This window comes from Amborella trichopoda, chromosome 3, assembly GCF_054954075.1.
Source record: "Amborella trichopoda isolate Santa Cruz 75 chromosome 3, AtrichopodaSantaCruz75HAP2 v2.0, whole genome shotgun sequence".
In the NCBI taxonomy this organism is placed as follows: domain Eukaryota; kingdom Viridiplantae; phylum Streptophyta; class Magnoliopsida; order Amborellales; family Amborellaceae; genus Amborella; species Amborella trichopoda.
The window spans coordinates 52715955-52732011 of NC_142338.1; the positions used below are offsets into that span (position 1 = coordinate 52715955).

Here is a 16057-nt window from a genome sequence, read left to right on the forward strand (position 1 = left end):
ACTTCTGTTTTCAGATATTCCGAGGATAAAACTTCTGCTTTCAGATATTCCGACGATCGTTTTATGGCCAATCAGCTTATCCAATTCTAACCAGCTTGTGGGGCTGAGAGCAACTTTTTTTTTTCATATTTTATATTCTTTCTTTATTTTTGTAAAATCGATTCCAACAACTCCGACAACCTGAATCAGATTTTAATTAAGAAAAATTGTTTGATTGGGCTGCAACCGGATAAGTAAAGCCTCCCTTCATAACTCAATCCAAAAATACAATTATAGGAAAACCTTTAACATCGATCATCAATACTTGAACATTATAGTTTTGTCAAAAAAAAAAAAATTGAAGCTCTACAAATAATACATATTATAACACATTATCTAGATCTTCGCCTTAAAAATTAATGTTCACATATCCACAAGATCTGCACCATTTTTTTAATTTCAAATTTTATTATTGATGTTAGAAATTGATTTTAAAGCGCCTATCATGGAGATTTCTTTTGCCTTCCCGGATGAGGATTCAAGGAAAGGCTTTACTTTGTTTTCACAAGGCCTTAGGCTTTATAGAAACCACAATCCTTTAATTAATACACACCCCTATTAATGATTCAGTGGCAAAGATTTAACCACGATCAAACACTGGCACTAAACACCATGAACACCTACCAGACTTTAGTACTTGTCTTGACATCCTGCATCTCCAACGACTCGATCGCTGCATTTTTCTCTGTGTTTCTTTTCTAGATTGCTCACTCGATCGATTCATTTCTCTTTGTATTTCTTTTATAGCTTGCTCAGATTCGAACTCATAACAACATGTCCACCTAAAAGCTTGCTTCTTCCAAGAAGAAAGCTTAAGAGCAAAAACAAGTGACCTCAAAGGTGCAATGACCAACAATTGACTAAAAATCATGACCAGAGCCTTTTCCCAAAGGTCGGCAAATGATCTGACTACATACCATTGACTTGATAATTTTATTATATATTTTTCATGAAAAATGTCCCGTTTCATTTCTCTAGACTTTCACTAACAAATAAGAGGCATTGCTTTATTAAAGACACAAGGCATTTATACATGGTAAACCGTGCTTTAGTACTTCCGAGCCTGTTGCTTCCTTGATATCTTTAGCATCACATGCAAACAACTCGTGGGTCACTTTGTGATCAAAATACATCTAGCCACTAAAACCATGATGAGAAGCCACATTCAAAATCCCATGTTTATAGGTTCTTCCACATACCTCCTCACAGGCCTTGCTCATCACCTCCAAAGAGATGCCTTCATTGCAAATGTTTGCAAACGCTCTCATGTGTTTCATGCCATATTGGGTGAGTGGTCCACATTTCTCTTCAAATGCTCGAACCTTTAACATCAAAATAAAACTTGTCAAAAGCTTGTATGATACACTCTTAAATGCAAATTTTCAATAAATTTGGATCAAACTCTAGTTTCTAAGAGGGAAAAGAATGAAGTTTCAGGTGTCAGACTAAACTTCAGCTTACAATTATAATTTTCTTAAGTTTTAAACTCGGAGTGACAAAAATCAGACATGACACAATGGTGATTTAGAGAGAAACTAAACCATCATCTAGGCTAATTCAACAAGATATTACAAGTGAAAATTAATGTAAATATCTTTTCTCGTTACGGCATTAAAAAGATATCCCATTATTCGTGCATGTCCTTTTATTCGGGTTCTTCATTTTTCCCCCAAATTTCCGCACCAGGGTATTTCTTTTTCTGGGTGAGTTTATATTATGAACCTCAAGTTCTGAACCGGTTACTTGTGGTTTTTTAGTAAAATAACGGTTTGGAAGTCATGTAACTCGCCCCTTAAAAACAAGTGTTATAGTGGACTCCCAAAACATAATCCCTACCCCTTAAAAGGAGTATAGTGTGCTCCAAAACATGATCCCTTGAGTCAATGACTTGGTACATTGGAAATTTGGATTTTCCTTATTTAAAATAGTCATATCGGATTCTAAAATTGATCCGCAAATTGGAAAAAAAAATAAAAAATATTCAGGGAACAACTCTACAGTGTGCTCCTCAAGGGAGACACTCTATTCGAAAAAATTAAAGATCTTAGTATTTAGTGTAAACCAAGATCACAAATTTGCATAAATGATACAAATTACAAAGACAATTTTAATGCTGAACACTGGTTTAACTTCCTTAAATACTCGTATCTAGGAGATGATCTCGTTATGAGAGTGTTATAATATTAGGATAATTTAAATCTTAGTGGCTTAAGGCCTTTTGATGAAAAGGTTAAGTGTGGATTTAGCGATAGACATACCATGGATTTCAAACAACTCCAGTCATCAACAAGCGCTTTCCCTGATGGTCTCTTTGCTCCAAGAACATTTGAGCCCTTGTCCCAACCAAATAAGAGCCTTCCAATCAAATCAACACTCTTGTCCAAATGTTCTCTATGAGCCATCTTCTCTGTCATCTCGTTTCTGAACGCAACCTTCTCCTCAGAGCCTTCGGTTGATCTCTTGTACTATTGAAAAGAATAGGGCAAGCATTATTTAACACATGCACACACATGTATACATCAAGAGAGGGAGAGTGAGAGGAAGAGAGATTCACCCGCTGCCAAAGAAAGAGTAGATCGGCATCTCTTTGGTTCACAACGTCCATTCTATTGGGTTGTAGAGGCAAGCTGTTATCAGAAAGATTTGCATTTGCTGGGTCAAAACCTTGGTAGAGGTACAACCTCTCAGATTTAATGCTTTTGTCACCATATTCCATGACATGAGAACCTGCAGTGTATGTGTTGTAGTTCGACGTTCGACTCTTTACCTGTGGTATTTTTTAGTTTACAGTGATTAATGACAAATTAACATAAAAAAGAGCAGAGCATTACATGTTCAAAGAGGAATAACTCCAAATATAGAAGTAAATGCAACCCATTGGAAAGGAAACATTCCTAAATAACCAAGTTATATAAAATGGTCGACTTGAATAATGCAAGAATCATCATTCAATCTATCTCATAAAATGGCTAATAGTGAAAACCTTTTTCGAGTCAAATGTGAAGTGCTTACAAATGTTGGTACAATGCGACAGTCTAAGTCGTTCAATCTAGAAATGCAAAGTTGCAAACCATTTTAGTTTCTCAAAAAAAAATAAAGAGGGCAACCATTTGCTTCTTAGTTATTTACAAAGTATTAGGTTCTACATTAAACTATGAATTCATCAGACTAGACAAACATTTGTACATATGGTACATTGACTTGGCAAATTGCAAATTCTAAGCACTAACAATTAGCTTTTATGGCAACAGTGTGAAAATCTTCCACAAGAAGCAGGACTTACTTATAGCCTTACATTGAGTCAAGTAAACCAACATATCACTCAATTGATGTGGGTTTTTGGTGCCTAGGAAATCAAAATTTACACATTTCTAGAAGCAAATATTTCTTCTAGTACTATACTACAACATTATCAAATGATATCTTCAAGCACACACTCAGGGTTTTGAAGACTGGTTATCTGTTACTCACCCTCACATATTGCTTTTGTATAGTTTCCTCCTTTAGATTGTGCGTTTCACTGCAAATGAAGACGAAACATGTAACCAATAAGTATATGAAAATTAAAGGAATATATGTGTCGAGGGCATAGGAAATAAGATTATATCCTCGTGCACTAGTACTATACTTCATATTCACTTTATTGATGCATAACTCGATAATTCATTATCCTTCTCTCTGTAAAATGTTAAAATTATTTTGGGATAATTTAGAACATACGAGGCATTATTAGTTAAGGGAATAAAAAGGAATTACTCCACATTAGTTCCTGTTAATAATTAACATACAATGGAGTGAATTCCACTTGATCATCAAGATAAAAGGTGGAACTAGTTTCCATACAAGAGCCCCATGATGATGATGATCAGACAGGGCATGAAAGCCTCCTTGCAATCATGTTTTTCAGGTTCAACTAGTCTCTCTATAGAACAAACAAAGGCAGCAAGATTGTCGAGGAGAACAGAGAGGTATAGGAACTAAGAATTTGGTAAACTCTAATACATGATATGTTAACAAGACCCAAAATTTTATATAGAGGGGCAGACAGTCTGAACACCTTGGAATGCCACTAGTCAAAGGGATGAGAGCTATGGGAGGGGAGAGAGGGATTACTCCCGTTTTGTTAAAAAGAAAGTCGACATTGGATAATCGAGCCCTTTTGGTTTTGTCCATAGTAAGTGAACATCATAAACCTGTGATTGAAAAAGCTAGCACCACAAATAAGCGGTTGCAAAATTGCCCATTTCACATAGAATTGCGCAAGTTGGATCATGATCGTTAGCTAGGCGAGTCCAGTTCCAGGGACCCCAAATCACCCTGGTTTTGGAGATGCTGCCCCAAACTACTTGAATAAGATGTCAAATGACAACTCACTCTTTGTTACTTGTTACTAGCCCAAAGATATGTTCCTTGGGAGAATATTTTCCATCCACTCCCTTGGGTAAACCTTGTCACGAAATATTTGTAGGACTCCACAGTAACCTCCTTAACCGACCCACCAACCCATAAAAGGAAAAGGAAAATAAAAAATAGACAGATTCTATACGAATAATGTCCTAACAATAGCTAGAGACTGTCAATGGACAATCAGATCCAAGTGTTTGAGAACTAAAAGAAATTGCTTTTTTTTTTTTAAAAGATACTCATATAGTGATTCCAATGGGATCCAAAAATAATAGATCGAATGAATCTTCAAAAGTACCTCTTTTGTATGAGTGACTGTGTGTAGAATGTGCTCCCTCAGGGGCACGGTAGGGGTGTTAGGGGTTTTAATGGGTTGGATCAGGGCCAAGTCGACCCGACCCGGACCTGACCTTGCTGGGTCCAAGTGGGAGCCAAAACCGACCCAAGCCCGGAAGTCAAGTTCTACATCTAGATACAAGGAAAATCTATATTATAAATGCATAATATACATATATATTCTGTACAAACAACAGGTTGGTTAGCTTGGGTCAACCTTGGTGGGACCCACTGACCCAACCTAATATGGTTGAGGATGTACCTAGACCTAATACGGTTGAGGATGTACCTAGACCCAACTTTGGCCAGGACTAGGTCATTTGGACTCCGTCTCGACCCATCAGGTCCAATATTTGGGTCCAAATCCAGAATTGTCAGGTCAACCAGGTAGGTTAGTAGGTTGACCTAACGCAATTGCCACCCTTGAGCTACCCTTGAGCATGGTGTACACATTCTATTAGGATTATTCTACTAAACTTGTTAAGAGAGAAACGAAACACACCTGTCTTCCATCCAGGCAACACTATATAGATCTCCTAGACATGTCATGAATTCTGGAGGTGGTGGTGGATCCATCCCCGGACAATACGTTCCCCAACTACTCTCTTGTGCATTTGAAGCTGTGGTGACATATATGTTGAGATCTTCAGTCATTAACCCTTCAAATATGCTCCCACTCTCACATGCTTCCACATATATTACCTACTCAATAGAAAACAGATTGTGCATTGAGCCATTGATTTTGATTGAACAATTAAGCATCACATTGAGAAAACATCTTTGAATCAACAAATTGGATTGTATGCCCCACCATTTCTTTGTATCCCTTAGACTTGTGTTTCTTCTTCAAAACCTCCATGAGATCATTGGCATACAAGAATGGCATATTTGGCATTCCTAACAAGAAAACAAGTTATGATGAGAGTATTTGGTACAATTTAAGGCCTAAATATGAATAGGGATTGCGTACAACGAGGTCACAATTATTCCCGCTTCTTAGATGTCAAGTGGATGGCTTAAAGTAAGTCACGAAGTCCGAGAACTTTCTAGTTTTATTTTGGAACTTTGTATCTAATCATTGACACTCTTACAACCACCCACTTTGAAATCTAAAGGACAAGAATGATATTGACCTCCTCGTACAAAAGATAAATAATCTTCTAGATAAATGGTCTTCTTGTAGAGGATCCCATATGACTAATAAAAGATAAAGCCAAATAAAGGCGGGGAAAGCAAAATTAACTGACCAAGTACACCAGGACCTCCATGATCAGAGTAGTAAATAAAGATCCTATCCTCAGCTTTGCTATTTATGACTTTGCCACTTCCACCAGTGACTGCACTATTGTTTCCCAAGAGGACTGCATACAAGTTCTTTGTATGAACTTGCTTCCCAGTATAGTCCTGTTTTACAAAAAAAAAAATTGCGCAAAATTGAATGCATATACTCTTAAAAGCAAAAAAAAACATGGAGAGTAATTGTGGTATCATAAAAGAAAGACCTTTGGTACACCCGCGTAAACATCTTCTCCTTGTGGGTGGTTTATGATAATTCCTTTCTTTGGATTGAATTCATTATAAGCAATGTCATCATGCATGAAAACTACAATATTCTCCTCTTTAAGACCACCCTTTAGAAGCAATTGATAGGCATGGCAAACGTCAGCCTACAAATCAAAACATGGAGCATAGTTAAAAACATGGAGCATGGTTAAAGACATGGAGCATGATAAATTCAGCCCTCAAAATGGACATCCCCATAGTAGAATACGCAACCCAATATGGGTTTAAGCATTAAAAAGTGGTAACAACTGCAAAAAAGGGAAATCTACACATTTATTCTATCGTACTTCAAATTTTTAAAATAATTATTTATTTTATATTTTAAATAAGTCCCACCTCAAATCTCGTATTGTTCTTAATTTTACTTACAGAATAAATTTATTAAAAATAAATAAATAAGTTTATATGAAGTTTCAACCTTATACCATTACAGTACAGCGCACATAAAAAATCCATAAAAAAAATGTTTTCTTATCCTGGAAAACACTCAAATTGATCATATTGAGGATATAAAAAGAAAAAAAAAAAAAACAGGATTTCACTAATGCATCATGTATATCTAGGCTGTCCATTTTCAAAAAATTTAAATAGGAAAAAAAAAGTTTCATATAAATTTTCATGCTAAGAATAATTATACAAAAAAAGAAACAAATAAATAAGCAAAGAAACAATTCTCAAGCTATCGACTATTGAGCTCCCCCATTATTCCAAAAAATAAAAATAAAAAATAAAAAAACTAACAGACAAACATAGACCATGCACTTGTCCTTTTACTTTTCTTATTTAAGTCACAAATAATCACCAGGGTGTGGTGAGCCTCCCCCCTCCATCACCATGAACGAACGGTAAATATAGCACCACAACGATACACGACTTATGCATGCTGAGATTTCCTTCCTTACCTGGTGCCTGTAATTGCCAAAACCAGAGGAACCGGCAACAAGAACGGCCCACCTGGTACCAACTCCCTCACCACCTTCTTTCTGACTCGGCATTCGAATCACCGAGTCGACCCATTCGTGGACTCGGACACCAAAACTTCGTTGCCGGAAAAGTAAGAGAGAGAGAAGCAAAAAGTAGAAGAGTGAGCTACGCCGATCGGATGTCGCCATCGGGAAAGGCCGGGCCGTCCGATGACGGATCACCGGATTTTAGAGAGGACGGGCTCGTAGCTATGGCGCGCGGTTCTTAAGCAAGAAGGCAATCAAGGGGTTTGCTTAGTAAGGGGTCATGGGTCTAACAAACCTCCTAATCCTACTTGGGTTCTCCTATTTTATTTGTTTTCTTTGTGTATATATTTTTAAAGGTTGTGGGTTTTATAGGGTAACAACCTTAAACATTCTAGTTAAGCCGCGCCTTCAAATTTTATCATAATATGTAATTTTGAAGTAAAGATTCTTTAAGATTATCTATTTTCATATATAATTATAAAATTTTAAACTCCAAAAATAATTAAAATATAATAAATCTATAAACAAATAAAAATCTAAAAAATGGATGGTCAAGATAATGTGTTGCAAGATGCATTATTCTTTATACTCAAAATCTTTTTTTTTCCATCTCGACATTGCGATGTCGAGATGATTAATTAAAAGGGTGTTTCAATATTAAAACAAAAGTTTTTGATGGAATTTTTATGTGCGTTTGAAATTCTACATTTAAAGTTGCAACCTTATATAAACTTTTACCATTTTTTATTGAATATTGTTGCTAGGTGAAAGGAATTGAGATATAAGGCTGGTAAAAGATTACGAAGTCTTAACTAAAGTTGTTGGAGATGAATTAAATGCGATAAGAAACGATTTTCTTTTTTATGTTTCATGAATCTAGAACCTGTATTATATTTTTACAAAAAAATGATTATTTTTAGGGTGTAGTTTCTATAAAGTTGCAACCTTAAATAATCCAATTAAAGGGCACCTCCGAATTTTATCATAATATGTAATTTTGGTATTAAAAATTATTAAGATTACCATAAAATTTGTTTTTATTTTTAATTATAAAATTTTAAATTCCAAAAACGCTTAAAGTCAAGTAGATCTATAAACGGTCTAGATAATATGTTACAAGATTAGTATTTTTGGGACTCAAAATATTTGCTTTTTCATATTCATATATCTTAATGTCGAGATGATCAAATAGAGAGTTTTTCAACATTAAAATTTGGATTTTTTATGTGTATCTTTAACTTTATATAAACTTTTTCTTTACTTTTATGATGTAGTTTTGAAGGAGATCTAGAGCGTGCATTCCATGGACATTTGTCACTTATTCTTTTAACTATGATTTCAGGTTGCTTGCTCCTAGTGTTAATTTTGATCAGTCTCCACGTCAATCTGGATTGCCTTGGCAAAAAATTAGTTAAAAACTAAAAATAAATAAAAGGAGGGATTAGGGTTAGAGACTTAAATCACCGAGAAATTGTTCAGGATAAACGATTCTCGATCGGGAGCTCTAGATTTTAAACATTAACTGGAGAAAATAAATTCTAAAAAATAAGTTTGTTTTTGCCTTCGAATCTAGTAGAGTTGGCAAAATTTCCCCGATTACGCAGTTTAAATGGTCATTTGAATTTTTAAAATACATGTTAAAAAGCAAGAAAAGAAAAATATGACACATGGTTATGAATGGTATAATGAGGGTTTTATGGGGTAAAAGAGTTGGTGAAGAAATAGGCAAGGTGGGCGTGAACACGTTTAAGCGTACATGCAAAGGGAGCTCGCGCCACGTAAAAGCGACGTTGTAACCTTCTCAAGCGATTCCCGCCACTTGCTAACGGTCCTGGGCCCACCCTTTGATCTATTAATACCCTTTATTTTATTTCAAATATCTAAACTGGCCCCCACGTATTCTTACCAAAAAAAAAAAAATTCATATGTGTCACCCTTTATTGATCTAGAAACTGGAAATATGTCGAATATTTGAAGGGATTGTGTACTATGACTATTTTTTATTATTATTTGAGAAATTTTATTTTAAATTTGAAAAAAATTTATATATGTGCGACGCTCTCAACCATCATAAAGTTTAAAGCTTTAAAAATAGTGTAAATAGTGTAGATCGCGAGAGATATATGAAAATTTTCGTAAATTAACTGCCAAAAAATACGTATAAAATATACTATTTCCAAAACTTGAAATCCATTTTTTTCACATGTCCATGCACCTTGATGTTGAGATGATCAATTTGATGATATTTAAGCAACAAAACAACTTTTTTTAGAAAAATTTTTGATGTAGGCTCAAATTTGATTGTTTAGAGCTTACGCTTTATATAAACTTTTCCCTAATTGAATGTATAAAAATAAAATTAAAATACATGTGTACTGTCAAAAGTGAGACATAAACATAAAATATAAAAAATATAAAAGACTATTTTTAATTGTGGATAATAAAATGAAATTTGTTTTCCTAAATTTTCCCAAACATGAAACGAATTGTATTATTCACACCCACCATGTTTATCCCTTTCCTTGGTTTCCTGCAGTAAGTAACGCCGAAGTAGGGAGGCACACCACAACATTCACCTTACAGAAAATGTGATAACAAAAACAAAATATGATAGAAAAAACGGTTGCGTTGCCACGTTCCTTTGGCTCACTTTTGTTTGTTACTCTAATTGAAATGTTAGAGGTGTGAAAGAGAAGATTAAAAACGGAAACAAACATAACAACAAAGTAAAAACAAATGAAGAAAATTGATGTAGAGATTAACGGAATGAAAGGCAAAAAGTATACAAAGTGGCCATTTAATTTTAGTACAACGACTCAAAGAGGTCATAATCACTCTTGTTCATCAAATTTTCAAATTGGAAAGTTATAAATGTATCATTGACTCCATTCAAAGTTCCAAAAAAATTTATCGAACTCCGTAACATACCCAAGGTATTTAATTTGATATCTAATAGCTAAGAGTGATTATGATGTCCCTATATCAATGGTAAATATTCTTGTAATTGTATATAATCTCAAAAAAAAGGTTAATTTCAGTTAAAAAAAAAATGAAAAAATGTGATTGAAAAAACACGTACTTCTCTTAAAATTTTGGATGTTTCGAGATTACAAGAATCACAACAGAGAGGAATAGAAAATCAAATATTTACTGTGTTCTTGAAAGCATTGTGACATTGACTATAGACAAGTGTGTTACCCCCACATGACAAATGAGGTTTTCAAAAACTTAAAGAGGGGAAACTCTAAGGTAAGAGATAATACTATCTTTTTTGCATAATTCCAACTAAAAAGAAAATGTCATTTTCTTAAAGCACTAAGCTCCAAACAATGGAAAATTACATGCATAAAATAGTAGGAGATATTATTTCGATCATGAGGGAGCTACAAATCTACCAATGACTAAATGACAGAAATTTAGTTTTTCAGGGAGTAATATTTAGTAAACGACAGAAACAACCCTCTTTCATGGAATAAGGTCCCGTTTGTACAGTCCAACAACTCCATTGAAGGTGGTGTGGGTTAATATATATATCCATATCTATACGGATACATATCTATGGGTATGCATCTCTTGGGTACAAATATGTATACACAACACATATGTAATGTACCCAAGAGATGTATACCCATACACCCATACAGATATGTATCTATACAGATACAGATATATACGCTAACAGTGTGTTCTCAGCCTCGTATTTGTACCATGCGATTGATAGAAACCGTTATATCGAGGATAGGCCTTCAATAGCTAAGTAATGGAGGTGTAAAGTTCCCCATCGAGTCAAAACTTTTTTATGGCTGCTAGGCTTTAAGAGGCTCCTCACCATTGATCGTCTGTGGAGAATGGGGTTCATCCTTACCAATGTTTGTTTGCTATGCAAAAGTGAAATAAATTGACCATCTCTTCATCCATTGTCCTTTTGTCTCAACCTTGTGGGATTGGCTATTGGGTTCTGCCAATTGGATTGGCCCGAGACATGCGGAGATACACGACTGGTTGCAACAACTGTGGACCCCTCCTTTCTCTGCTCTGGGAGTTCAGCTTTGAAGGATTTAAGTTCTTGCAGTCTGTTGGAACCTATGGAGGGAGCGGAATTTGAGAACATTTGAAAGTCGCAATACAGAATTGACTTCTTTTGTCGAAGCTATCCAGCGATCTATTGCTTTCGGGGTGTACTCCTTTCTATCCCTTAAAGTTGTCCCCAAGCCCATGATTTTCTCTCATTACTCACAATTGTTGCTTTTCAGTCCTACCAAATGTTTAGTCTAGAAAGCGCCTCCAGTTGGATGGGTTGAACTTAACTTCAACGACATCGTGTAGTGTCATAGTGTAGGCTATGGGGGCCTCCTTCGAGATCATTTGGGCGAAGTCCTATGGACATACTTAGGGAGACTGCATCAGTATGAGGCCAATGAAGCTGAACTCTAGGTCGTGAGAAAGGGTGTTGCCCTTTTGGACACCTTGTTCCATAGAGTGATCATCGAGGGAGATTAGGCAAATGTCATTTCTTGGTGTTCTTGCTCGAACTCCACCCCTTGGAGGTTGAGCGGCCTTATGGACGAAATTCTTCCAATGCTTAATTTGCTTGAGGTCACGTTCTCTCAAGTTGTTCATAGATTTAATTATGTGACACACTCCTTGGTAAATGAGGCCACCTCTTGACTGAACCATGGTCTCCCACTCTCTTCTTTTCTCCTCTTTCTCTCTCCTCCTTTTATTTCCTTTGTCTCTTTCTCTTTTATTTTTTCTTTTTTTTCCCCTCGTAGCCTTTTCACTATCTTAATAAAGCTCGCTTTTTCTAAATAAAAAACAACAACTCCATTGAAGGATTGAATTATTGGAGTTAATTGTAAATAGTTTTCTTAATAGAGTTGTGAGCACTTTGGTGGCTTTTTCCTAATATGCATGAAATAAAAAAGCTCCTACTCTTGAATAGTAGAGCAGACCAAACCATGTTCCGTTATACCCCTAAATGGGTTGTGGAGTAAACGAACTTCCTCGTTAATAAGTGATTCCAAACGGGGCTTATAAGTGCCATCCAAACCAAAATGGAGTTTAACAAAAATGAGTCACGAATTAGGGTATATGAGTTTAGGGTTTTCGAAAAAAGTTCAAATAGGTTGCTGACCCAATTAAGTTGAGAAGTTTTATTTAATGCATTACTACCTTAAAGCTTGAAAGATGGAGGTTACCTATTGCTCAACAATTTGGCTCAAAGATATCTTTTAAAAACAAAAACTTTTCTATTTTTTTTAGAATTGAAATGTTTTGTTCTGGAATGTTTAAATAAGTTCTGGATATTGATTTTGATAACCTGTTGGAATGTTAAGAAAGTTTTGGGTACTGTGTTTGATAACAAATATATATTAATATTATATATTTATATTATACGTAATAATATAATATATTATATTATATTATTCATACAAATTATTATTTATATTATATATTATTGAAATATAATTTATATATTAAATATATTATTTAATATACAAATAAAATATTACATAATATATTATGTTGTAAATAGTTAATAGTGAATAGTAACAAAAAACGTTATGAAAGGTTAAGTTCATACCCCTATAGGGACTTAAACTTTCATGTTTTAATAAAGAAATGGAAACTTTGTTAGAAGATGTCTTTCATAAAGAAATAAAAGTTCTTGCACGTCAAACGCAAAACTTTTACCAAATTGGAAAGATATCTTTCAGCCAAACAGATATACCCTCAGGGAAAAATAATAGGAAAAGTATAGAATGAAAGCTTTTACCTTGGTACAAGGTGGTCATGGTTAATCTTGACTATTGGATATGAAATTGGGTAGCTACATTTATTCCATTGACCAAGCTCAAATTTCAAAAGAAATTTTCTCAAATTTTGTACCACAGCCAAACTATCAAATTTCACATCAGATGGTTGTAAGTAAATATGACCACCTTGTATCAAAAGTAAATGGTCTCATTGTATACAATCCCAAAGTAATATAATAGAGATAAACAATGACTATCAAATATCCATTCGACATAACCATATACATCCCTAAAATCGACTAGGGACATATTTTATCCTTCTCCTAGTTTATATACGGAAAGGATTCAAGTTAATTAACCAAGCCGAATGACTCGGCTAAGTCCACTCAGACTAGGCCATGTGGGTTATGGTTTATGGGCCTTTATTGATTTTTTTCGATCCTAGAACTTGTGGGTTATGGGTTTTCGATCCTAAGACTTGTGGGTTATGGGTTTTTAGTTAATTTTCGATCATAGGACTTGTGGGTTATGTGTTTTTAGTCAGTTTTCGATCCTAGGACTTGTAGGTTATGGGTTTTTGATCCTAGGGTTTTTTAAGAGCTTTTTATCAGAGTCAGTTTTCGATCCTAGGACTTGTAGGTTATGGGTTTTCAATCCTAGGGTTTTTTATGGGCTTTTTATCAAAGTCAGTTTTCGATTCTAGGACTTGTGGATTATGGGTTTTATGAGTTTTGGGTTTTCGATCATTGGGTTATGGGTTTTTAGTCAGTTTTCGATCATAGGACTTGGGTTATGGGTTTTTAGTCAGTTTTCGATCCTAGGACTTGGGTTATTGGTTTTTAGTCAATTTTCGATCCTATGACTTATGGGTTATGGGTTTTCGATCCTAAGACTTGTGGGTTATGGGTTTTTAGTCAGTTTTCGATCCTAAGACTTGTGGGCTATGGGTTTTCGATCCTTGGATTATGGGTTTTTAGTCAGTTTTCGATCCTAGGACTTGTGGGTTATGGGCTTATGGGTTTTTGGTCAATTTTTTATCTTAGGACTTGTGGGTTATGGGTTTTTTATGAGCGTTTTATCAGAGTCAGTTTTCGATCCTAGGTTGTGAGTTATGGGCTTTTTATCAGAGTCAGGTTTCGATCCTAAGACTTGTGGGTTATGAGCTTTTTATCAGAGTCAGGTTTCGATCTTGAGACTTGTGGGTTATGCGCCCACCACTCTTCCCCTTCCCCTTCCTCTGATGATGTTAACAAATAAATGAAAAAAAAAAAAAAAACCATATGTTCATCAATGCCAACAATCTATATTCTTTTGGAATAATTTACTCTATTCCATAACACAAATAAAATAAAGGAATGTGTCATATTCATCTAAAATTATAAGGAAGCGCTACATGTTCAACGAAACAAATGGTCAATCATCTCTCTCCTTGATTTTCTCTTTATATCTATCTCTTCAATTTTCCTTCTCTATCTCTCTCCCCACATACTCCCTCTCTTTCTTTAAGGTCCCTTGCCTTTCTTTCTCTCTATAAATAAGGTCCCTTATTGTAACAACCTACGTGCTGTAGTTATCTCAATTTAATATTGTAAAATAGGTTCCCTATATCATTATGTCATGAAAGCCTTTTTTTAACTAATTGGGGTTGGCTATACGAATACCGATCCACTATTTTGCTATATTAAGGGTCATACCCTCAGTGAAACCATAATACCTTATATCTTTTTTGACCTATCTGTTGCACTTTTTAATCTTTCATCTTGAACTAACTCGTTTACACATGGCCAACCCACCTAAGTCTGCTCTATCTCATCTCATCGCCTTGTATTCTACACCTCATTTTTTTTCAAAAGTATTCATTTCGAATTCTATCCTTTCTTGTCCGACCACTCATCCATCTCAAAACTTCTCCCTTTTAAGTACCCTACAAAATCTGCCCAAAACTTATCCTTTATAAGTCGCCTATCCCAATAAAGAAAAAAAGACAAAATATAGACAAAATATTAATTATTTGGCATTTTACCGATATAATATTTTAATTTCAAAATGCCCATTAAAATACACATGATTTTGACTTAAAATGAAATTGAAGGTATCTTAAAATACACTGAATGATATATATATATATATATATATATATATATATATATATATATATATATATATATATATATATATATATATATATATATATATATATATATATATATATATATATATACTTCTAAAAAACCATGTTTGTGTTATTTGTATGATCCAAACTTTGACACACACTCTCTCTTCATCTCAATTATCAATCTCAAAAATAAATAAATTAAATTTGGTCAAAATGAGTCTCTTCCAAAAACAAATCTAGACCATTCATTTAGTGAATTTCAAGATCTTAGCTATTATAAACTCAAATCATTTTTTTCTTTTTTAATATTGTTCATCTAATGATAATAGAGTCATCCAAAAGATTGGAAATGAAAAAGCCTTCTAAGGCCTAGATCTAAGTATCTCACAAAAATGAACGGCCTATGTTAATTGGCTAAATAAATACTTTCTAGGTTGTGTTTTCAATTTTTTTTTTTGTTTTGTGATTGTTCATTAAAATGAAAAGAGTGTACATTTCAAATTTTGGATCAAACAAATAGCCAAAACATGGTTTTTGAAGGTTGTTGCTTTATATTATGATGCAACCGTTGCATGAAATCATTGCTATATATATTTAAAATTTCGAATATTTTAAATATATCCAATTTTTTGACTCCGATTTTTTGAGTATAGTCCGATAGATTCATGATCTCTTTACATTAAGTATTTTTACCAATTCATATTTTTTATCCGATTTTTTTATCTGACTTTTTTAAATAACAATAATTAGTTTTCAATTTCATGGTTAGCCGATTTATTGATATCCCCAACTTGCTAACTATGATCTATATTCATTTAAATTTGAAACGTGAATGTTTTCTCTTCCCACTTATTTTTTCTTCTCTCTTCTATGTCACGTTGTTAGAGCACTCA

General features: G+C 34.2%; 1 protein-coding gene across 1 annotated transcript; it reads right to left on the reverse strand.

The window, feature by feature from the left end:
- Positions 1-1025: 1025 nt before the first annotated feature.
- Positions 1026-7501, reverse strand: LOC18429267 (legumain). The gene is made up of 9 exons (XM_011623409.3): positions 7245-7501; positions 6282-6446; positions 6027-6183; positions 5591-5676; positions 5282-5481; positions 3511-3559; positions 2594-2806; positions 2298-2504; positions 1026-1361 (listed from the first exon to the last, which is right to left on the reverse strand). The coding sequence occupies exons 1-9, from the start codon at positions 7452-7454 to the stop codon at positions 1173-1175; spliced, it is 1476 nt and encodes a 491-aa protein (XP_011621711.1). The 5' UTR covers positions 7455-7501; the 3' UTR covers positions 1026-1172.
- Between the last annotated feature and the right edge of the window lie 8556 nt (positions 7502-16057).

Bases quoted from the DNA above. Each gene is read 5' to 3' on its own strand.
- LOC18429267 (XM_011623409.3), bottom strand. From the start codon at position 7,454: ATGGCGACATCCGATCGGCGTAGCTCACTCTTCTACTTTTTGCTTCTC. The intron at 6,184-6,281 runs GTCTTTCTTTTA...TTTGTAAAACAG, and splicing joins TTTACGCGGGTGTACCAAAG to GACTATACTGGGAAGCAAGT. The intron at 5,677-6,026 runs GTCAGTTAATTT...TTTTCTTGTTAG, and splicing joins TGGAGGTCCTGGTGTACTTG to GAATGCCAAATATGCCATTC.